The sequence below is a fragment of the Clinocottus analis genome, unplaced genomic scaffold (genome assembly GCF_023055335.1).
Source record: "Clinocottus analis isolate CAN_PGR_092001 unplaced genomic scaffold, fCliAna1.0.p SCAF_2, whole genome shotgun sequence".
NCBI classification, from domain to species: Eukaryota; Metazoa; Chordata; class Actinopteri; order Perciformes; family Cottidae; genus Clinocottus; species Clinocottus analis.
Window position 1 is genome coordinate 20038705 of NW_027175931.1, and position 24725 is coordinate 20063429.

Below are 24725 nucleotides of genomic sequence, written 5' to 3' on the forward strand. Positions count from 1 at the left end.
CACGATACCAGTTGTTAGACATTTTGTTTTATAGCTTGAATGACAAATAAAACCTAAACGTGAAACTAGAAACCAATGATTTCCAGTCTGTAAGGAGACACATTTTCACTCTTCAATTCAAAATGATGCACATCATATCGCATCATTGGACAGAATTAAACATAGTTTTGTTTTAAGGAGGATTTACTCTTTGAATATGCACATAACCACTGATGCAAAGCAAATGAGTACATCCACACAAGTATTGAGTTACTTTCCTTGACTTTCCTTAAATATGTTCACCTCATGCTATCTTTATGTTTATCTTTACCGCTACAATTTGCGCCACTTACTCCCAGACACTATCCGATAGCTTTAGTTACTCCGCAGCCTCTTTTAAAATAACCATGACCCGAGGCTGTGAATATTTAGACGTCATGCAGTGTCCTCCGCCGCCTGTAGGGGGCGGATTGCCGGTTTCCTCAAATGAGGACGCTACTACGTATTGTACGTGCGGCGGCGGTGAGGGTGTGGACGTCCCACAGCGTTCAATGTCCTGGACGCAACATAACGTCGCTAATAAACTTCTAGCCGAATTACACAGCAACAGGCGAGCACACCCGGTAGGTTTATCGCCTTTGAGGCACATTTAATATTGTCTCGGACTGTTTGAAGCACCAACGTGTGCTGTTTACTTGTGCATCTAAGTGGAGCCAGAGAGAAAGGGACTCGGATTCAGGGCAGTTGGTTAGCTTGTTAGCCAGGTCTCATTGCGTCAACCGCAGGATGCTAGCTAATGCGTGAAGCTAATTTAGTCCCCTTTTGGATGGATTCAGTGTAAGAACACGAGGGGCGTCTGACAGGAGCTGGGTGAACCGCAGGCTAAAGTACCGATGACGAGTCTTCGTCCACGTTAACAGGTAGTAGCTCAGCTAGTCGTGCTGCTGTGAAGGCAGTGGGTCGTTAACGGGGAACTCATCACTGTGACACCAGGTTGTGTTTGTGTTCACAACACGAAGGAATCTCAGTCGTCTTAAGTGGATTTAAGGCATGTTAAGTTAGCCAGCAGTGTAACGTACCTCGTGTGGTCATTTACGTTTGAGTGCTTGGCTCAATCAAACATCCTTCATTCACAGTGATTGTGAATAAGTCTTTAAATAAGTGTTTTTTTCTTGGAGACAGCACATTTTTTATTATAGTCTAGGCTTTGCTAAAGAGACATTTTTGATTACTATTTTAATTTGTTTGAATGGCATATTTCTTATCAGAGTTTAAGGCTGCTCGAGCTGACTGTTTTGTCTGACCAATAAATAATTTAAACTGAGAGAGAGAGAGAGAGAGGGAGAGAGAGAGAGAGAGAGAGAGAGGGAGAGGGAGAGAGAGAGAGAGGGAGAGGGAGAGGGAGAGAGAGAGAGAGAGAGAGAGTAAGTGTAAATCCTCAAAATTGAGAAGCTGGAACCAGGTAATGTTTGCCTTTTTTATTATTAATGTCTATTTAAACAATTGATCTGTTATCAAAATAGTTGCAGATATACTTTCTGTTAGTGGATCAATGTAGGTTACTGTTGATTTTAAAAATCCATGTATGTTTAAATATTAATACAGCACATAATAATCCATAATTTATCATAGCACTGGACAAAGATATGTGTCTACGCTGGTGGACAGTCACAACCAAATATTGTGAGTCACCAAGTATTATGGGCGGATATGATTACTCAACACTGGGTTTCTTGCCTGCTTGACTTACTTTTTAGCTTTGTACTACAGGGTCATAACAGAGAGGGTTTATTGTCTGGCATAGGGATCAAACAGATTGAAACATGTGTTAACAGAGCAACCTCACTTTTTGTGTCCCCTTTGTTAGGGTTGCTGCAGTGCTGCTCAGCTTCTCTATAGCTTATTCTTTCAGATGACGGGCTGATGCTGGCCAGCACCCTGTTGAACCCTTCGGGTCGCCTCTCTCATCTGTCCCAGTTCAGTTCTGCATCTACTCTTACGGGTGCATAATAGAGAAGGACAATTCACAAGACAAAATGGATGATATCTTCACACAGTGCCGGGAAGGCAATGCAGTGGCAGTTCGCTTATGGTTGGACAACACAGAAAACGATCTCAATCAAGGGTGAGCCAAAGTTTTCTTTTGCTTTTACTTACCTGGGTAAAATGTTACTTTTGGATGCCATTACTCAACAATGATGTCACAATAACCACGGCCAAATGTATTTTCTTTAGCATGGGTTTCGAGATTATTTATCTTTATGTTTCGATCAAAGATTACTTTTGCACCTTGTTCTTGAATTTGTGATGCTAAATAGTGTAAATCAGAATCTCAATTAATTCGAAGATGCTTTGTAGTTTCATCGCTTACTTAAAATGTGTTCTCCCTAACCCTATTCAAACTGAAAGCCCACCTCTCTACAGTCTCTCAACCGGTCTCTACAGAGATTGTGGCCTGTGATTGAACCCATTTCCTTGTGGGCACATGTTTATGTCCAGAATTCCAGCAGAGTATTTCAAAAGAGTAATGTAGGACAGGAAACCTGCTGTGATTGTAGAGTTAGACACGCTTTCAGTTGCTGCAATTGTATTTAACTCTTAAGGAAATTTAGACAATGTACTGGAAATAATACTGCAGGCATCTTTTGGATTGAACATTTTTATTATGCAAAATATCAGTTTGATAATCACAGATCGGTCAGACCTGAGCTGCTTCTGTCTCCTCAGCTGACTGTAAAGAAGCACTTGGCGGAGCTCGACAGTCAAGTAGTGTTTGCCATCCGGGAAGTTTCCCTTCTTAACTCCTCTGTCCAAGACTACCGGTATTTGTTTTCAGAGCAAACAAAGAGAGTCAATCCATTTAATTATTATGACTGTTTACCTTGGAGCTTCTTCCTTTTTGTCCTTTTTTAATGTTTCAAGAACTAGTTGGGTTGTTCTCTACACTGTAGTTCACACAAATTACTTTCATAAGGACATAGTTGAGTATCAGCGGCTTCAAAGAAAGCAGTTTAATTTTCTTTAATTACTGATGCAAAGTTAAACTAAAGTTCCATTCCCGTTTATAGTGAAGTGACCGACAACGTCCAAAAGTGAACAATTTTTTCAAACACAGTAATAATGTAAATAATAATAAGATAGTATGTAAAAAGATGAGATTGTTCGGTTGCCTTCTGAGGCACATAGATGCATTTATGTACCTTTTTTGATTTAGTCTAGAAATAGTTTTTGGTCAGGGCTTTCATGTTTGAGGCATTTTTACTGTCAAGAATAGCTAAAAGTATAATAATAATATGCAAGAAAACAAGTCCACATATGTAAGATGCCAAATAGTCTTTATGTTGCAGCTAAGTGTTTTTTTTCCCCTCCCCTTTTAAGTTTCACTATGACTACAGATTTGTTCTGCGCCGAATTTATGTCCATTTTTACTTCACTTAAGTTTTCCTATTGTTGTATGGCAGTGTGATTGCCTTGAGCTACATGATACATTTCCACCATGTGACTTGTCCATTAGCTGATTGCATGTCAAGTTCCCTTTTCCGGTTGATATAGCTCTCCCAGTGGGGGAAAAACAGTTATTTTTCCCTTTTCATTTCCCAACAGAGCTTGTAGTGCTTCCCCTCCTACATTTCAGTTATCTCACTAAATCTCAGCCCAACAGATTCTCACTGTAATTATTCACCATGTTCCTCGAGTATCGTGTGTTTACACTGATGTAACTCCCAGAGAGTTGTAGTGGAATGCTGAATCTCCTTACAAGGAATAACACCCAGGCCTCGAGGGAACCGTCTACCACCTACCAAAACTGAGAGAGGGGGAGGAGGTTATTGTAATGGGGCAGGACTGGAAGAGTTATGTGTGACGAAACAGAGGATCTTTGTGTGTGCATGTATGGGGTGGGGGGACAGATAGTGGATTTTTCAAAAGGGAAATGCACAGTATGCCTTCGCAGAGCACATCACTATCTCCTCCTCCTCTTATGTTTCCTGTATTCGTCTCCCAGAGGTATTAGATGGCTCCAATCCTTTCCCCTTCAATATTTCCTCAAAGTTTACAGGCATTTTTAATTGTAAAAAAAAGAAGACTACAACACCTCTGCTAAAGATTATCAAAATAGCTGCCGGTGAATTTTCTGACAGGCGACCAATCGATTTATCGTTTCCCCCCTCTAAATTAGTAAATTGCCTGAAAATTAATCTGCGATTGATTAATAGTTTAAGTTGTGTGTTCTAGCATGTTGCTTATTTCTTACTTTACTATAATTTTGAACACCACATCTTTGGGTTTTAGACTGTTAGTGTGAAAATAGTGCAAATTCAGCAAAACAAATGATCTAGCTTCAAATAAATCATGAAGCTATTCTCAACGCTTTGTCAAACCAATTGAGAAAATACTTGGCATGTTAATCGATGTCGAGAACAATTGTTGGCTGCAGCTGTAGTCGTATTAAAACAGTGTCTCTGTCTTATGTTGATGCGGCTGTGTGCTCATCCTCTCTTCCCCAGTTCCACATTCGGGTTGTGTTTGGCCTCAGACGACTGAGGTCAATGCTCTTCTGATTTCTTTGGCGCGTAATCGAGGCTTTGATGGTTGTCTGTATTTCCAAAAGAAGTTCTGTACATGGATGAATAACAGCTGGAGCAGAACATTTTCTTTTTAACTCGTGATTGTTATGAACAGTAGGACGGCACATATGCTGGAGTTGTTTACCATGTTAAGATAGAGGCTCCTTGTTTGGGAGGGAGCTAGATTTACAGTGTGAATACTGCTTTTATATATAACCTCTTTGGTGGGAGCAGCAGTGTGAGCCTGCTGCCGCCATCGGTTACTATTGCAAGCAGACTGTGGTCTAGAGGCTTGTTGCAGCAGGTAAAAGTGGTCTCGGAGGAATTAGTGTGAGCAGTTTATGTGAACGAGGCGGCACAGATTATCAGGTTGGCTTTCCGAAATTGAATTTAACAATACTCCATTTAAGATTAGTGCCTATATATATATATATATATATATATATATATATATATATATATATATATATATATATATATATATATATATATATATATATATATATATATATATATATATATATATATATATATATATAATGAATTTTGTGTGACATCTCTATTCTGCAGCTATTGCAGAAGGCTTTTACATGATCAGCCTTATTATCAACTGAAATCATCAGAACATTAACAATTGTTTTCGCAATCTGAGATTAATGTATTGTCTTCAACTGCCTTGTCTAGGGACATCCTGATCAAGTTGTTTTTTTGGCCCAATCAGCCTTTTCGTATTGGGTATCTGCCGATATATTGACTCGTGAAACAGACTTGATGTGATCTGCTAGATAGCAGACGTATCATTCTGTTGGGGTTGTTGGAAAACAGTCAGTCTCCCCTTATTGTGAGTGGACGGTTTTTCCTTACCAATGATCTTCGGCTGAGGTAAAGGAGTTCAGAGATGTCACACCAGCAGGCTGAGGTGGACAGAACACAGTTAAGTAAGATGAAGAAAGAGTTCAACTTTCATTGTCTGAGCATCACCTGAGGATGTCTCTGTCACTGTGCATTCCTAAGGGCTCCAGTACTTATGAGTTACCGGAGATATTTTTGGCAATTTCTAGCCCTCAGTGCCGTAAATTCTGCTTTTGACATGCTGTGCATCTTGAACAGCATAACATATTTCTTTGACTGTTCATGAGGTGACAGAATAAATCATATACATTCAGAAGTTTTTCTCTCTTTAGACCTTGTTGTTCTTTCGTTTGTTCGACGTTCCTTGAATTTGGTCCCGAGGCTTTTCATACGACCTGTTGGGGATGTCGGGGCAGAGACATGCAGGGCGCAGACGAGGGCTCTTCCTCTGGCTTTTCCGTCTGCCAGACTGAGCACTGTTGGCAGGTGGAAGTGCCTGAAATAAATTACCGCAGCCAGTGCAGAGGGGGGCGGGCAGGAGAAGAAAACCCTGGCACCCAAGTGCCTTTGGGTTAAGGGGATGAAGCTAGCTTAAAGGAAAAATCTATCCCATAAAAAGGGTCCTTGAATAGAAATCCACACACAGAAAGCAGAGGCATCATTAGCAGTTACATGTGGATTATTGGCGCCCTTTTGTTTACATTAAAGGACTTTTAGTCTATTAGAAATTAGTAATGATATTTGAAAAACAAAAGCACAAATGTTGACATTTACAATAAAAATATTATTAAAAAGGTCAAATAATTTCTCAGGATAAGAATACAAAAGAATAAATGAGAGAAGAGTGATGGGCTTTTTGGTCCACATTTTCTCACTTAATAGACTGTATGTCTATGTCTGCCTCTCCTTTTGATTTTCTCTTCAACCATACATCCAAATGTAAGATTGTGAATGAATGCATTCCCCAAATTCCAAGATAATATCTTCAAACGTGTTTTCTTTTTCTTTTTTGTCCAACCAACAGACCCAAAACTAGTATATAGGAGGCGCCGTCTTTTTTCAGTTAAAAATGATTAAACAAAGACGGACATTGAGTCACATTGTAAGAGCGGAAAAGCAGATAATTAGTTTTTGTTTGATAAAAGATTTGAACTGTTAATCTGCTACTATCAAAGTAGTAGACGTAAGCCAATCAGCGTTTCAAGCTCCGCCCGTCATCACCGCCGTCCTGTCATTGCTGAATCAGCTGCTGGTCCCCCTGAAGTAGCGTTGGTAGCGGCCATCATTCAGACGCTCGAGTGTGATGATCTGACGTTTGTGGAATTTACACAACAAGTATAAAGGAGAACTGGTGGTTATTTCCATGGTGGATGGCGGAAACAGGAACTGTTCTTATTTAAGGAGATAAGCCATGTATACGCAACACGTTTGGTGTGAACGCACCATTACTATGCTAGGCCCGGCCCATCTGTCAAATTTTAAAAGTCGTGGCCCCTGAGCCAAAAAGTTTTCCCACCCCGAACTAGATAAATAGATAAGCAGGTTGGTAATTTTGCTTCTGGTTGCAGTCTTGCTTCGAAAGATTAGAGTCACTAACTTCACAACCCGACCTCCTTCCCGAAACAGACTTGTGCTTAATGCGAAAAACTTTATAAAATCACTTAAGTGGATCTGTTGGGAGTTTTTCTCTCATGAACTTAGTGTAATTAGTTTTCAGGATTTGGCCTTTTGGTCTGAGAGGAAATTGCATGCAGAGCAGATGTGGTGTGACTGCACCAGGTCACCCAGATGCACAGATAGATGTGTGTTTGGGGACTGAGGGGTCTCTGTGGGGCTCTTGATTCTGTTTTGAACAGAGCTCTGCAGGATGTGTGAATACAAGCCAGCGTCTTGATGGCGGGGGGTGGGAGGGCAGAGGGTTCAGATTCCTGCAGATTCATAATACTCCCTCAGTTCTCGGATCACATTATTATGCTGTCTGCCTACTCATAATTTCTGAGCAAGTGCATGACTTTATTATCTGGGGTGCTGTGTCTTTGGCACAAACAATGCAACCCTAATGGAAAAGGAGAGTGTATGTAAAGTGGAATATGTCATCAGTGCTGTCCAGCTGTTTCACTGTAACAAAGAGGGAGGAGATGGATCTGGGTGAGAGGACGAGGGGAGTTGTGAGACTCAGATGAGGGTGGGCATTTAGTATGAGTCGAAGAGGGGGAGGTGACCACAGCCAGGCGGAGAGGGGAGAGAAATGAAGAATGACAGCTGAAGGAAGTCTCACTGGGCCTTATAAGGACTGCAGCAAATGCTCAGCCTGCTGTTCCCCCCCCACCCCCCAGCCTTTTCTTGATCGACTCTCTGTCACTTCGCTCTTACTGTGTTTTAATCTCTCAGTCTTTATCTCCTTTTCTCCGAGGAGGTACTACATCCGTCACTTTGTCCTAACATGTGTCGCTGTCAGTGTCACTTGGAGGAATAAGGAATGCACAAGAGGTCTATTAGCTGTTGTCTGAGTTGTGTCAACTTCCTTCTTCTGAGGAAGATGACAAAAGTACAAGTGAACAAATTCCTCATTAGGCCCTCTCAAAGCTCAGTGTTGTAATACTGAATAGCGTAAAACAAGTTTCTATTCTATTATTTCTTCTACCCAGACAAGTATAAATTGGGTAGAGACCTAATGAAAGGAGGATTTATTGCAGGACTGTTAGTTGCCAGTTTACTAGATGCACATAATGCAATGTAAACATTTTTGTTTTCTCTTTTGAACTGAGGTATTCTTCCAGGCACTCAAGAGTCTGTATGCAATGTAAACCAGCTTATTACATTTATATTTGGCATGTTGACCACCCACTTTTCTCTCTGGAATGCACACTTGTCCTTTTTGAAAAGGGATATTTTCATTGTCGAAGCTAAACACAGGCTCCAAAATACAGTTGTAGTTTGTTACATTTGGCCATGTGCCAGTTATACCACAACATTGTTTGCAGGGAAAAATCTAACGTGGGTAGATAAAGTAGCCAAGGGGCTGAAGTTGCTGGTTTACTTTCTTTCTCTTCCTCAACTGACACAAAGAATAACTTGCAAGGCAGTCAAGGAAAAGTTGCTACATCCTTGCTTTGCTGAAGTTTTATGGTAAAACCTGTGCAGAATATGAATTCTCCTCTCTCTCTCACCGTAGAGATGACCACGGCTTCAGCCCTCTCCACTGGGCGTGCAGGGAGGGCCGCTCCAGCGTGGTGGACATGCTCATCATGAGAGGGGCTCGCATTAACGTCATGAATCGGGGGGACGACACGCCTCTGCACCTGGCCTCCAGCCACGGACATCGCGACATTGTGGGAAAGGTATTGTTCGCGTGAACACCGGGGCGTAAACACAGGGATGCTGGAAAACAGACACAGTCCAATGATGATGTATGTCTTTAAATTTGCTTCCTAAACACAGGCTATTATGAACGCTAAAATGCTCAGCTGTTCAGCAATTATAGAGTGTCTGTTCTTGCAGTTCCATCAGAAGCAATTTTAAACTACAGCCGTGCGGAGGGAGGTGGAGCAATTTGTCAGTGTTGGGCAACAGTTTCAATAACTGCAAGTATGATGATGAAATATGTTTATTAATCCTTGATTTATTCAGGTACAGTTTGCTGACATGCTAATTTTTTAAATATATCTTAGGCCATATAGGACAAATACATCAGCTGCAGGTTGAATCTATAGCTCATGGACAATTTGTGGCTTATTTTCATTTGCCAAAATAGGTTTTCAAAAATGTACCACTTAAAAGCAAAGTCTTTGCATCAGCAATTCAGCCAGCAATGCAGCCAGCAATTCAGTCAGCAATTCAGCCAGCAATGCAGTGATCCACTCACAGGACCGGTCTGTTTCTGCAAAAACGCTTGTGCAGCATGTAAAGAATCACCTGCAAGATTCCTTTTCAGACGCACCACACTACGTGTCTGATTTAGAGTTGCTGCCAGGCAGATATTGAATTTAATGGTAGACATGTCTCAATACCTCTGGTATGTGTCCACAGGCAATGTTGGCAGGATTAACACTCATCCCTGTATACAGCCCAAACAAGATCTGACCAGCTTGTTTTTAGTTTTATAATCCTCTGTTTATGCGTCTCTTTCAGCTGATCCAGTGCAAAGCAGACACTAATGCAGCTAACGAACATGGGAACACACCACTGCATTATGCCTGCTTCTGGGGCCAAGACCTCGTGGCAGAGGTTAGTGTGCCCCCTGGTGGTGCTAAAGCTGAGACGTATCTGTTTTCATGCATACATTTCCTCACTGTGAACTATTAAAGCAGCGCTGACATCAAGCTGTCTTTTTACTCAGGACCTTGTGACCAGTGGAGCTCAGGTGAGCATCTGTAACAAATATGGAGAAACTCCAATGGACAAAGCCAAACCTCACCTGCGTGAACTCCTCAGAGGTATCCTGACTCCCTGTTACCACTTGCCTCATTCCATCCAAAAAAAAACATCCAAACATTTTTCAATTTTCTTATAACAAACAATTCTTCCACTACACAGAAAAGGCTGAGAAAATGGGACAGAGCTTGGCTAAAATTCCCTTCAAGGACACGTTCTGGAAAGGCACCACGAGAACCCGACCCCGTGAGTCACACGCACACGCACACGCACACGCACACGCACACACACACACACACACACACACACATAATCTGGTTTATGAGCTGACCAGTTTCCATTAGCTTGTTTGGTCATTGTCCTGCAAGATAAAGGACAATGTTCCTTGCTTCCCAGGAAACCAATTTGAATGTTTCACATGAATAACAGGCCTTTTGTCTGACTCCATCTTGTATTTCTAGGCAATGGCACGTTGAACAAACATGCAGGCATTGACTACAAACAGCTCTTGCTCGTGGCTAAAATAAATGAGAACCAGTCTGGAGAGGTACTTCTGCTCTTGTTCCTCCTTTTTTTACTAAATGGTCATCAGAGTTACATGTCTTTCATTAAACCTTTTTCATATCTGATTCTTGTCTATAGTTGTGGCAAGGGCGCTGGCAAGGAAATGAGGTTGTCGTTAAGGTGCTAAAAATTCGTGACTGGACCACAAGGAAAAGCAGAGACTTCAATGAGGAATATCCCAAACTCAGGTTATTATTTAAGCCAGACTTTTATACGGTCTTTATGTTCTGTGTTCACTCATTTTGTCTGTCTATTTTGCTGAACCAAACTTTATTCATTATTTATTTTTGTGGGTATTGCATCTCACAAAAGCCGTATGTTTATGTCAAAATCCTCTGTGGGTTTGCGTCTGTCTGTCTGTCTGTCTGTCTGCCTCTCTCTTGGGCTCTATCCCAGGATATTCTCCCACCCGAATGTTCTACCCATGTTGGGAGCATGTCAGTCTCCTCCCGCCCCTCACCCCATCATCATCACACACTGGATGCCTTATGGCTCCCTCTACAACGTGCTGCATGAAGGCACTAGTGAGTACTACTACTCCTGTCACAAAGTCTGTACCGTTTTTTTCGTGTTTGGCAGGGATTTGTGATTTATTGCACTTTCACATTTGTCATTATGTTGCCCTAATTGTTTTGTACATTAGCAATTTTACTGTCTACTTGTTATGTGGTGAAAGTAAGTTTGGCTGAAATCTGTTTATGATTTGTCTCTGCTGTTTAGACTTTGTGGTGGACCAGACACAGGCGGTGAAGTTTGCGCTAGACATTGCTTGTGGAATGGCCTTCTTACACACACTTGAACCCATGATCCCTCGTCACTATCTCAATAGCAAGAGTGTTATGGTAAGTAGAAGTTGTGGTTTCAAGCATAGCTTTCAGGATCCTCAATCTATAAATCGACCCATCAAAGAAAATTGCCGAAAAAATAGAAGAAAGTGTTGCACTGTAAAGTGACATCTCAGTCCGTGTTGCTTGTTTCAACAGATAGATGAAGACATGACAGCCAGGATCAGCATGGCAGATGTCAAGTTTTCCTTCCAGTGTCCTGGCAGGATGTACTCGCCTGCATGGGTAGCCCCCGAGGGTAAGCATCACTCTTACAGCACAGAGTTCAAGTGACAGCTGAAACCACACAAGCTGGAGCGTGGATGATGGATGCAGGGAACTCCAGAAGACGGTCTCAGAACTAAATGTAATCTTCAGCTGATTTCCCTTGGAGATACAGTGAAATCCAAGCAAGTTGGAAACATAAACTGATTAACAAAATAACCAGGGCACATCTGCAGCAGTGATACAAACGGTAATAGCAACCCACAGAAAAAGGTTTTAATTTTTACAGTGCAGTATGGTGCATGATGGCAGTGACTGCATGTGATACAGGAGACGTGTTACCATAGAAACAACCTCCACAGAGTCTGCATATAGTGGATAGTGAGCCATGAAATTGAGAGCAGAGAGTGTTTTGCTATTGATATGGCATAAACGTACACATTTGGTTAAGGTGAAGACTTTCCATAGGACTTATCTTCAGCAAGGGCGTCATTTTGTAACATTCAAACACTCTAACAGAACAGATGGATGGAGCAATGAGCTTTTAATAAGTAACTTCAGTAAATTCTGTATTTCACAATAATACTGTACACAGTAATACATGTACTAAAATTTAATCTGAATATATTCTAACACTTAGAGGTGTCATTATGATTTATGGAGAACAAAAAAACTTGTTTTATTGTATAGTTACTGTTGACTGGAACAGATGGATACAAATTGCTTCAGGAAAAAGAGCTTAAGATTTAATTTAGATACAGAAACACTGACGTCTACGAGTCACCGATACAGCTTGAGCAATATAATGATATTTATCTTTTATAGTCAATGGTTTTGTTTTTTGTGGAGCCAGTTTCTGTGTTTGCTCTGCATAACCTTCGCTCGTTGCTCTTCTCTTTGTGATTTCCAGCCCTGCAGAAGAAGCCGGAAGAGATCAACCGCCGGTCGGCAGACATGTGGAGCTTTGCTATCCTGCTGTGGGAGTTGGTGACCAGAGAAGTGCCGTACGCTGACCTCTCTAACATGGAAATTGGCATGAAGGTCAGCAGAGTTATCAACAAGCGCTTGCAGCCAAAATAAACCACAACTCGTGGCTTTATTGCGTTCAAGAATATGTAATGCACAGTTCCAACCCTCTATCTGTTTCGGCCCGCAGGTTGCCTTAGAGGGTTTAAGGCCCACCATCCCCCCCGGCATTTCACCCCACATTTGCAAGCTCATGAAGATATGCATGAACGAGGACCCAGCAAAGAGGCCCAAATTTGACATGATTGTGCCAATTCTGGAAAAAATGCAGGACAAGTGAAAGACCTCTTCTGCCCTCTGGTTCTGAACCGCTGACTTAGGGGACCTCTGACCCCAAAAATCCCTTTTGATATGGTGGTGTGGTGCTTACCAGTATTGCCTTAAACTCTTTACTCTACCGCTGCATTCAATGCCACTGTCGCTACTGAGATGAATTCAGCCGCAGTCACGTCTTTTACGTTTTTTGTTTTTGTTTTTTTCAACGTGTTTCAAGTTTGTATTATTGTCTCCATCTTTATCACTGATCCGCTGATGCTGCTCATCTTATAAACTGTAATCATGTGGACTAGTACAATCATCTTCAATCTGCAAGACTGAATAACCTGTGGAGGTCAGCATGACGGTGGATTTAAGGCCTTATATTTCTTAACGGGAGTTGACTGACTCTTGAGAAGTCACCCTGCGAGGAAACTGCTCCTCTATGTTGTGGCTTTATAAAACAAAATAACATATTAACTCAAAGCTTGCCTTGTGCAGGGGGAAGGGAACTGTGTAACTGGGCTAGCATGACAAATGTCTGAAACTAAGCATTTAAACAGCATTTACGATTAAGAAAAATGATCTATGAATGAATGATGCCTGTGAGAGTACTTAGCAGTGTTGTACCTTCCATCTTGAGCGTGACCTGCTGACGATGATGTAACACTGGCCAGAGAAAATATATTTCCAGAGCAGCAAACCATGTTGGTGTTGATCATTGCAATGTTGGGATTATTTTTCTAAATAATTGCTTTGGTTTATAACTAGATTACTTCAATAAATTACTGTAATCTAGTTTATTTTCATCATTTATCCTTTCAAAAGTGTAACGGTTTTATTATGATCAAATTCTGTACTTTCCTACAAAGAGTATATAGTTGTCTGTTAAAATCAAGTGTTTTCATGTTGAATACTGGCAACGTATGTAATCCAACATCATCAAACAATACTTTGTTTCCTTGTAACGCTGCAACCCAGACTGTAATTTATTCATGCATATCGTAGGTACAGTTCTAATGTGTTGTTTTGTTCTCGAGCATGAGGGCTACCTTTATGGCTACATCAGAAACAGCTGCAGACTGGGACATTAAGGGGTGGCGTTAACGTCCTGCAACCTGTCACATTGCTTTCTCACTTGTGTTGATTGTTTTGGTCCTCTAGATTACTTCAGACTTTGTATCAATTTCATGGGTTGTTTCTTCTACCTGCATCGTCTCTCTGCCTCCACCAGCTTGCTTGTTTGTGCTGAATCACAAGTTGAAAGCCAAAATCAAGAATGACTTATACAAATGTATGTATTTATATATAAGTATATTAAAAAGGAATCATATGGGCAACTTGAATGTGTGAATTTATAGTAGGAAGTGGATATGCTTTTGGGTTATTTTGGAATACAGCTTGAATATATAATCACAAAGCTGTTAAAATATGGAAATATATAATATTGAGCAAATTATGTTAATGCGATTACCAAAGTCTCACAATTTAAGTCATGCTGGATAAGTTTTAACATCGTGGCTTAATGTTTCAAACATTTGTTTTCAATTTCTTATTCAATGTATTCATGTTACTATTCAGTAATTCTCAGCAAACGTTGGTTGGACACCTTGGTCTTTTTTTTAAATATAATTTGCTTTTAATCAATGTCTCTAAAAAATTATATTTTTGACGAATATTTTAATACTTACCGATAAGTCACCCTTTATAAAGGGTCTTTAGATAAATACATAATTAAAAAATAAAATGTCATAATGCTTTATCTATTATATATATATATATATATATATATATATATATATATATATATATATATATATATATATATATATATATATATATATATATTTATCTATTATATATATATATATATATATATATATATATATATATATATATATATATATATATATATATATATATATATATATATATATATATATATATATATATATATATATATATATATATATATATATATATCATTAAGATTAAGAACATTATTTGACTGCAAGGTTATGAAGAATATAACTGGTGAGTTTCTTACTTTCTAATAAGCTATTATTCTAGATACTCTAGGTACTTCTCGTTATACATTTTGATAAAGTTTCCAAACAAGCATCACAAATTTCTCACATTCTAATATGCCGTCAGATAAAGTTAGTAAACCATTTATAACGTGTATTAAATCTCAAGTCAGCAAACGTGAATGTAAGTCATTAAGAAAAGGTCCTTTTATACTTTCGTTAAGCCTGCAGTTTTAAATCTAAACTAATAGATAAAAGGGGTTTTGGTCCAGGTGCCCAGCAGCTCCAGGGGGTCAGAGATGAAATTATCCTCTGGCGTCGTCCCCCAGAGCGAGCCCACCAAGTGTCCCCTTAGAAAAGCATCAACACGAACTAAAGAGATGTTTCCTCCGCTTGTCAACTGCTGTTATTGCTGCTGGAATGGAAGATAATAATACATGCAGCGCCGGATCAATATGCCCAAATAAGGTTGGGGATGGTCCACTTTAATGTATCAGGTTATCCTCCTGCGCTGTGCCTGAGTGGCAGCAAGCAGCGAGCTCTGGCCGTGACGTCGACCTGTGACGCAGATTCGCCCTCCATCGCCAGAAATCACCATCTACAAACGATGTCAGTCCTCACGATTTGTGGAAATATGTAGTAAGCTCGCACAGTCCGACACATTTCGACAACAGGAGCTTTAGTGGAGCTGGTAAGTGGACATTCTTAATATAAGGTCGATAAAGCGCGTCGCTAGGATCTTGCTGTTTGTGAACGTTAGCTAGCCGAGGAGCTAACGTTAGCCTAGCCAAGATGACTACGGTGATGGTGGCGGGTGGATCCCGTTATTTCCAGCTGCGGCCATGACTTCCTATTTATATTTGTGTGTTTCTGTACGCTTGTAGAATCGTATTTTAGTTCACATGCAGCATAATACATATAAAAGGATGCAATTGGCTCTTGACTAGCTCAATATTGAGCTCAACACGAAAAAGAAAAAGGTCGTGTTGGCAAATGGAAGGCGAATCTGCTGAAGTACGTTTCATATTCGTCGGAACAATCCACCAGTGAAAGTCAATGCGGTGAAGGCCAACCCGGAAGAAATGATCAAGAAACATACTTCTGTCTCCGAAGCTTAATGTGACAAGCTAGTCGCTTTAGCTTACAGACTATGTAATTTAAGATATTTTAGCGATTGATGGACATGGTTTAAACCACGGAATGTATCTGCAGCCACCAAGCACTGTACATGTATTTGAACTTTGATGAGAATATCTGTCTTAACCTCACCATTTTTACCGCTAGCCTGCTGGCGGTATTGCTAACACATCTCACCCTTTTGCTCCATCAGCGCTGTTACATGGGAAGTTAACATGGGTGGTCATGATGATGAAGATATGCCATATGTTGTGAACAAACAAAAACAAGACGAAGAGCTGAAGAACAAGCTGAATGACAGCAGCATCTGGTGCGACCAGGAGTCCACTGGCAATAATGCCAAGTGGGTCAAAGAAGGCCAGAACCAGCTGCGGAAAGTAGCTGAGAACCACCAGGACCAGGACCACAACTGCAACATCAGTCAGAATGGGAACAAGGATGACTTCCCTCAGCAGAACACCACTCAGGAAGAACAACAAGGGAACGAGGAGCAGACCAAGTCTCCCAAGATAGCGACAATCCCTCGTCTTAGTCAGGAGGAGTCCAAGAACATCCTTAACCAGCCGCTGCTCATTGATACTCTGGAGTCTACAGAAGTGAAAGATAAAGAGAGAGAAGATGCTGCTAAAGAAAAGGACAAGACATCAGAGGATGATGAAGAGACATCAGGTGATATCGAAGGAGAGACGGAGACAGAGGTACCGATTGATGTGGAGTCTCAGAGAGAGGGCGGTGTCGTAGGGAGAAATGCCTGCCTCCTGTTCTCCAACATGAACGGGACACCAAATGAGGAGGAATCCAGCTGGCCTGTACTGTCTCACGACAACCCCGCTGACAGCTCTCCAAATGGCAACAGAGGTATATAGAAGTACATGGAGATGATGTTTAGGCCACACGTTTATGCCATAATACTACAGTTAACATGCATGAAAGAGCAGTTGGGTGTCACAGACGGCAAGATGCACAAAAACAAAGTACCATTACAGATGGAGACATGGTAAAAGCTTTTGTAGATGGTATATCAATAAAACATGTTTGTATATTGCTTATAAATGCTGAAAGGGGAGAATAAAATTGAAGTGTTGCTGATAAATGCAGGTACATCTTGTGAAAGGGTTGTGTGCCTGAAGAGCACCCAACTCTTTCAGTTTGAATACATTTAAAATTGTTTTAGACTTAAAATAGTTTATTTTTCACAAAGAGCTAATGGCTCTCTGTTTCAATCCAACAATATTCAAACAAATTACAGATAAATATGGAATTTCTTCTCACTAATAATTATTTTAATCTGTGTGGTATATGCAGACTATTTTCATGCTCTTTTTTTTGTGCAATGTGAAGTTGGAGTCAGGTCCAACATACTGATGAAATGACTACTGCACAAATACAAATGTTTTTTTTTTAATATATAGCAATGTATTGTAGTAATCTAGTCTCATCAGAATTATATTTTAGTATTCATCAACACAAAATTGCTGTGGTTATTGGTTAAATTCGTTAAGAAGATTACAATCCTGATTGTCAGACACCATACTTTACTACTTTAAAATTCAATCTGTCTTTGTTATGTTTCTTGACCTTTTCAACCAGACATTAAACAATGTCCATTTCCTTGTCCTTCAGAGTCCTTTTGGGATTCCAGTGCCTTTGAGACCGACACAGACCTGCCTTCAGGATGGATGAGGGTTCGAGATACATCAGGCACATACTACTGGCACATCCCCACAGGCACCACCCAGTGGGAGCCTCCTTCCCCCCTGGGGAAATTTGGCGATTCCACAATGTCCTCGACTATGTCCCTAGAGACCACGCTCTGTGAGGAGACTGAGGTGAGGTCGAACGCACATTCGCTTGGATAGAGGCAAATACCATGTCAGTCTGTAGACACTAATATTTCTTGTTAAATTTGCCAGGAATCCTGGGCTCATCTCTCCAGCACAGATGAAGGAGTTGGTGAAGGGGAACTGTGGAATGTAAGTAATGGCAGGAATGTTGTTTTAGTGTCCTCAAAATACATAAAAGATGGGTGATAAATTCCATTGTTGACTTTTTTTTTCTTCTCGACCGTGTCTTCAGGAGGAAGCTGAGGTTGCATCGGATCAAAGTCTGAAGGAGTTTGAAGGGGCTACTCTACGCTATGCATCCATAAACCTCAAGTATGTGCTGTGAAAGCTTTTTAATAGTTATCCCCTGTTCTTACTCTATTTCTGTTAATTATCCTTTTCTCTCGCTCTTTCTCTCTCATTGTAGTTACAATTGTGCCCAGTCTGAGGAAAAGGAGAAGCTTGCTCCACTCTGCACAGATTTAGAAACTAAGGTAATTCAGTATTGAAAGAGTGATAATAAGCAGCATCAGATCATAGAGAATCCCTCACGCCACCAATTTCCACCATGACCTACATTAATTGTTTGTCTACTTCCCTGTGCTGTCTTGTTTTGCACTAATGTGCTTCATATGTGTGTTGTCAGTGTTTTGCAGTGCGTTCCCTCGGCTGGGTAGAGATGTCTGAGGAGGACATGGTGCCCGGCAAGAGCAGTGTTGCTGTCAACAACTGCATCAGACAGCTTTCTTATCACAAACACAACCTTCATGACACTGCCGGTATCTGGGGAGAGGTAAGGGGACTTAACAGACAACGGCAACTCCTGTAACGTCCACTATTGTTTGTAGATACATTTGAAAAGATACAAGTTCACACAGGTTTTTCATATTTGTACACACAAAACCTTGTATTTGGTTGTTTTGATTAATTTATACTAATGCATGCATCAATATGTTAACTTAATAGCAGCCCAGTTAGTTGTAATGTTTTTAAGACATGCTGCTCATAGTGTGTGTGTGTCTGTGTCTGTGTGTGTGTGTTTGTGTGTGTGTCTGTGTGTGTGTGTGTGTGTGTCATGACAGGGTAAAGATATGCTGATGGTTCTGGAGAACGACACCATGAACTTGATCGACCCGCTGGGTCAGACTTTGCTGCATGCTCAGTCCATTGGCAGCATCCGTGTTTGGGGTGTTGGCAGAGACAACGGCAGGTCAGTTGCTACCGAACAGGATCTAAATAAATAACCCATACTTCCAAAAGGTTTCTTTTGATTATAGGCCAGTTATATTTACTATATACTCTTTTTTTTTAGAAATCATATATATTTCATTCAACATGGAGGAGAAAACATTTTTGTATTCATATTCTTTTGACATTTACAGTTTGTGCTCAGTGAAAATATGTCCAGTGCGCTCGCTTAAATTAGGAAAAAAATAGCACGTCTAACTTTTAAGTGGTCTGTCAGTATCCTGTTTCATTTTATTTTAAGATAATATACCTCCTCCTGTACTCACGATTCATTGTGGCTCAGAGGCTCTGCATTCTTACAGAAATCTGTCATGAAAATCACATTGTACTTCTGTATCATTTTGTATTTTATTGCACACTGCTGCTCTCTGCTGGATTGTTAAGAACATTGCAAGCAAAGAAAATCCAGACTATTTCTACCAGCTTCTTGTCTCCATGCACTCTAACAATGGTGTCTCTCTTTCATGCTGCATTTCCCACCATGAACAGGGAAAGGTACACTTTAATGATTATTATCTTTTTAAAGCTGTGTGTGTGATTTTTGTGCTGTTGCGTGTGCTTCATTCAAACTGGCTCACGCATGATGTTGTAATAACGATTCAATATGTAAATGTAACCTTTTCCATTTTATTACATCTGCAGGGATTTTGCTTATGTGGCCCGAGACAACCTGACTCAAGTTCTGAAGTGTCATGTTTTTCGCTGTGATTCGCCTGCCAAGAACATAGCCACCAGCCTACATGAGATGTGCTCAAAGGTCAGCCACAATTGGATGGAATTTGGTTTCACTATGAATTCAATGCAGTCTCTTGCTTCATAATGAACCATGTATTCCTGACTCAATGTTCACAAATTTACAATTTTCTATCCCTTAATTTGACTTTAAGATAATGATGGAGAGAAAGGCGACCAAGCCAGGGGTGAGCAGGCTCAGCTCTGACCCGGGTCACCCTGTGGTCATCCCTATTGAAGGTAAAGAAAGCACCTTTAGGGCCTATTGAATACCCCTTTAACTCAAAGTGTGGATACATACCACTTAATTCTTCTTAATTTCTTAACAGAGTTTCCTGCTCCGAAAAACGAACTCTTCCACCAGTTCTACGTCTATTACCTTGGTTGTGAGGCTGTGGCTAAGCCAGTTGGTAAGAAAACACCTTTTAAGTATATCATGGCTTTTGTAATCATTTACGCTGGCCGTGCCTTGAACTAATAAAATATATATTTTTGCTGATCACAACTATGATTTGTGACAATGTGCTTTGTGTATTTCTCAGGTATGGATATAATCAACGACACGCTCGAGGCAGCAATTAAGGGCAAAGATAAAAGTGACTGGACTCCGGTCTCAGTGAATATCGCACCAGCGACCCTCACAATACTTTCCAAACAGGTAACGGACTACAAACTGAACATGAATGACATGAACCCAGGCATTTTTGTAGGGATGTAAGCCATATGATCAAGTTTATAATATTCCTGCATTACTGTGGACTTTACCTGCTGTCGTTCAGCTTTGACATTACTTTAAATTTCACCAATCAGCGCGCATCAAATGGATTGACCTTTTCCTGTTTGGTTTTCTGTGTAAACTTCCAACAGTTTGAGATTGGTTAAACATGTCTTTTATGTTTTACCACCTGTGTGTTACAATTTTTTTATTTTTTTTTTACTCCACCAGTACACACATCTCAATAAGTAAAACTTTTAAAATGTTATTGTTTAACCACATAAATTAATTCTTTTCAATACATAATTATTGACGTAACACTTTAAACTGTGACAATGCTAAACACATCCCACCTTAAGTATTAAAAGTAAATGTTGTTAATTGTACATTTCTAACCGCAGAGTGAAGAGGTGCTGTCCGAGTGCAGGGTGCGTTTCCTGTCTTTTATGGGCGTGGGAAAGAACGTCCACTCTTTTGCTTTCATCATGGCAGAGGGGCCCCAGGATTACACCTGTCACATGTTTTGGTGTGAACCCAACGCAGCGAGTCTGAGCGAGGCTGTGCAGGCCGCCTGCATGGTGAGTCCTAAACAAATGAGATGCAAACCGTACAGGTGGAGAGATGAGGTGGAGACGCAAATGCCTTCAAAGTCATTTCTGAACGAACAAAGACTTCACTTTGTTGTGTCCCAAAGCGCATAGCTAGTTTAGCAGTAACGGGAATTACTGTTGTTTTACTGCGCAACACAGTGTTTGAGGTTAGTACTGTCTGTAATCCACCATTTACTCTTGTTTCTGTTTTCTTTTCACAGCTTCGTTACCAGAAATGTCTGGATGCACGTCCGCCCAGCCTGGCCTACTGCCTGCCTACTCCTCCTGCTGACTCTGTGGCTCGGCGGGTCAAGAAGGGGGTGCAGAGTCTGCTGGGCAGCTTTAAGAGCTACAGGTCAGGCCCTCAATCCCCTTGAGGTGGAGTGAAGATGGTCCACAGTCCATTAAACACAAGGTCCATCACCACAACCCCGTCTCAATGTCACTCCCCATTCTCATCTTTTTGCCACTGTTTCGCCTTACAACCGTTTCACTTGTCTAGTCGCTAGTCTGGTGTGTGGAATAGTTTGTGAGGAAAGTACATGTGTGAAAAGATTGCATTTATTCCCTTTTTTTTTAGCTTTTACGTTATACACCAATTTTAAACTCCCATCTCCAAACAGATGAAACCCTGGCCTCCGATCTTTCTTTCTTGTTTCTTTGCTGGGATTCTTTCTGTGAGTCTTAACTATTTTTGTGTTTTAACAGAAACAATGCTATGAATGTTGGATATGGATGTAAAATATATTTACATGCAGACGCTAGAATTTGCGTAAAAAGGAGCTTGCTAGATTCTCTCTCAGAAATGGTCTCGTTTTCCTCCTCGGTGCAATTATCATCTCCAACACTCCTCCTTTTCTACTTGTAAACACGGTACTGCAACACAGTCGGTGTCAAGGATCCTGATATTGATCATCTCTCCCTCCACCACCTTAGGCTGTACCACAAGCGCCGTCTCAGTGGTGTGCCACGTAGTTCTATGTCCCAAAAACCCTCCCCAACAATGTATTTTAGTCTTCCAAAGAGCTGTATGGTCATCTGTCACGTAGTGAGCAACCACTGATTTGAGTGTAGTGTGTTCCTCATACATTCTGCATGAACATTTGCAAGTTCAGTGCTAGTGTGCAATAATCAGATGTTCCCGTATGGTGTGGTGACGCGATGGCTGCCTTGTGATTTTATTCGTTCACTTTAATGAGAGTCTGGCTGGATTGGATGCGAGGCTAACGGAACAACAGAGCCATGTTGAAGATCATTATCTTGCGCTAGAAATAATTGTAATAAGAAATACAAACTCTGGGTTTTCACACAGCCATTTCTCACCAACTACTACTGAATCGTACTGTAGAAACTCACCACAAGCTGCATGTTTTGATAGCTTAGAGTTCTTGCTGCCCGCAGCAGCGTAGCGCTAAGACCCATCAATGTATCCTGTAAATTCTTTCTCTGTGTTTCCGTACGGCAAGAGGAGGCTGGAGTTGATGTGTTGTTTTGTGTTTCATAGGCATGTCACTCTAGTTGGTGTCAGTGTTTATCATAAGCTAGCAGTAGAACGTTAGACTTCCTGTGAGTACCTTCAGACTGAAAAGATGAGAGCAGGTTAATGTTTGTATTTACAGTTTGTGTATATGGGACACCTAGAGATGATTTCTCCAGTGGTTTACATCTTTGCTTCTTTTTTTTTCTCCTTGGTCACATGTGTGGGCCCTGGACACTCCAGTTAATGTATTTTTTATTGTTTCCACACATTACAATGTACACAATTAAGATGCTATTCACATTAGTTTGTTAGATTTACTTTTTTATAAAGAAAACACTAATTAGCCAAGTTGTATTTTATCTTTGTGTGTCTGTCAGTGATAAATACTGTATGTAGCACAATAGTAATAGTCATCTCTAAGGTTAAAGATGCAGTTTGTAAGATCTTTTGGTAATGTTAACCTCTGCAGGGCATTTGTTTGGCCACGTTGAGACATCGGTAACTCTTACTAGATATCCTCAGACTAACTGATTCCACTACATAAGAGATGAAAAAATAAGACAAACCCACATCATTCAATTAAATTACAGCAAAAATTGTGAAAATGAATGTATAGACATGCTTAACAAATACAAATTTGTATTTAAATGAAAACAAATGCATCAATGAAATGGTGGTTTTCTTGATGGATAAGACTGTGTCCACTATATCAGGATGCTGTTAAAAGTGCGACTTTGTGTCGGTCTAACTGGTGCGTAGTGAGGCATCTATGGTCTAAATGAAAGCCTTTTTTAGATCATTATTTCTCCTTTCTCCCAGTGTTGAATTGTTAAAAATACACTCATATTTGATATTATTTTTATATTTAATCAAAGTTGAAATCAGACGTTTCTTGAAAAGAGTGTAGAAGAAAAGAAAATAGCCACACAAGATATATTCCATGTTAGAAATATATGAATTAGAAATGAATCCCATATAGAGAAGTGTTCCCAGCTATAGAGCACTGTTGACTTTATTGTTGGACCTTGTCAATACAATGCTTTGTGGTGACTCGCCTTTCTTACAAAAAGAACTTACTCTCATGGATTCCTATAGACGTTTTTAACATTTTAGAAGTTATCACTAACACTAAAACTCTTACCAACTGCTTCTTTATAAGTGTAAGATATAACACTAATGAAAATTAGTCTACATTGACTCATATTACTGCCATGTCATGTGTCACTTGGAGTTATATTTGCTTTTTCAGAGTGAGCTGTGTCCAGTCAGTGGCAACAGTAAAAGCTAGATGAGTTCAAGAACATTAGCAGATTAATTTATTTCTGTTCATGTATATTAGGTGTATAAAATGTATGTATATAAAAGTCACTGCACAATAAATGTGAACATATCATACCTGTTTAGCTTGTGGTCTTTTAATATTGTTTTTTTTGGGGCGGGTGGGTGAGGGGGGGTGGGAGGGAGGGTTGTATGAAGCCAAGTGGGTTTCCATAGAGGGCCGGGATGGATCATACAGCCTGAAGATGTCTCCTTTTGGTTTCTGCTTGTGGAAGCATACAATCTTGTTTTTTCTTCATTTTGTATTAGTGCTTTTATCTGTCATTCCCAGCTTTTCCATTAAAATGTAAAAGAAGCCACACACAACCTGTCTGGCTCTTTTGCATATACATTCAACCTGCTGACACTGGTTTTACACCAGTATTGACAGACCAGCCTGGCAGAGAATCACAAAAAGGGAGAGGAAAAAAAAAAAAAGCAATAATGTTCACTTCATATCAGCACTGCTGCCCCCACCTGGTGAGTTCAAAAGGATGGGTGGGGCAGCTTATTGTTTCCCTAAGAGATGGCTTTTGGAGATGAAAGGTGCACATCAAGTGGAATCCGCAGCCGTGGCAGACCGGTTATAATTTGCTTCACCATTTCCGCACAAATATCAGGACTGCCCTGCCAGCAGGATCCTGGAGCGGCCGGGCAGATCAAGGCTCGGGCTATAATCGCTTTCTTTTGAAGAGCGAGGCTAGGACCTCTGTGTTATTTTACTTATTGACTGAGATGAAACGTATCCAAGTCCACCGCCATAGTCTGTCCTGTTGCATCATGTGTGTTAAACATATCAGAGGTGGATTTTAAAACAAAAGTGTTGCTTCTTCACTGCAAATATCACTCAGGTTTACACCACAGGAGTCGACGTGAGCATTTCTACCATCTCTCGACGGAGTACAGCTCACATTTACACTCGGTGGTCAGTTCATTAGGTATGTATCACTCAATGCAGTTGAGCAATAACCTTTATGTCCGTTATTGTGTTT

General features: G+C 40.5%; 2 protein-coding genes across 3 annotated transcripts; both read left to right on the plus strand.

Moving 5' to 3' along the window:
• Positions 1-472: 472 nt before the first annotated feature.
• Positions 473-13996, plus strand: LOC137790495 (integrin-linked protein kinase). 2 transcript variants are annotated; one of them, XM_068584790.1, is made up of 13 exons: positions 473-602; positions 1847-2104; positions 8572-8737; positions 9528-9623; positions 9736-9832; positions 9933-10016; positions 10232-10317; positions 10413-10522; positions 10731-10858; positions 11055-11176; positions 11318-11417; positions 12294-12424; positions 12540-13996. In XM_068584790.1, the coding sequence occupies exons 2-13, from the start codon at positions 2016-2018 to the stop codon at positions 12687-12689; spliced, it is 1359 nt and encodes a 452-aa protein (XP_068440891.1). In that variant the 5' UTR covers positions 473-602; positions 1847-2015; the 3' UTR covers positions 12690-13996. The 2 variants fall into 2 exon arrangements, with proteins under 2 accessions (XP_068440891.1, XP_068440892.1); XM_068584791.1 differs by having other exon boundaries at positions 503-602; positions 1858-2104.
• A 1246-nt stretch (positions 13997-15242) lies between these two features.
• On the plus strand, positions 15243-23811 carry apbb1 (amyloid beta (A4) precursor protein-binding, family B, member 1 (Fe65)). The gene is made up of 14 exons (XM_068584794.1): positions 15243-15382; positions 16022-16686; positions 17452-17657; positions 17742-17801; positions 17905-17984; positions 18079-18145; positions 18298-18444; positions 18734-18861; positions 19542-19656; positions 19787-19871; positions 19961-20041; positions 20174-20289; positions 20748-20924; positions 21158-23811. Exons 2-14 carry the CDS (start codon positions 16044-16046, stop codon positions 21311-21313), a joined length of 2061 nt encoding a protein of 686 aa, XP_068440895.1. The 5' UTR covers positions 15243-15382; positions 16022-16043; the 3' UTR covers positions 21314-23811.
• The last annotated feature ends 914 nt before the right edge of the window (positions 23812-24725 follow it).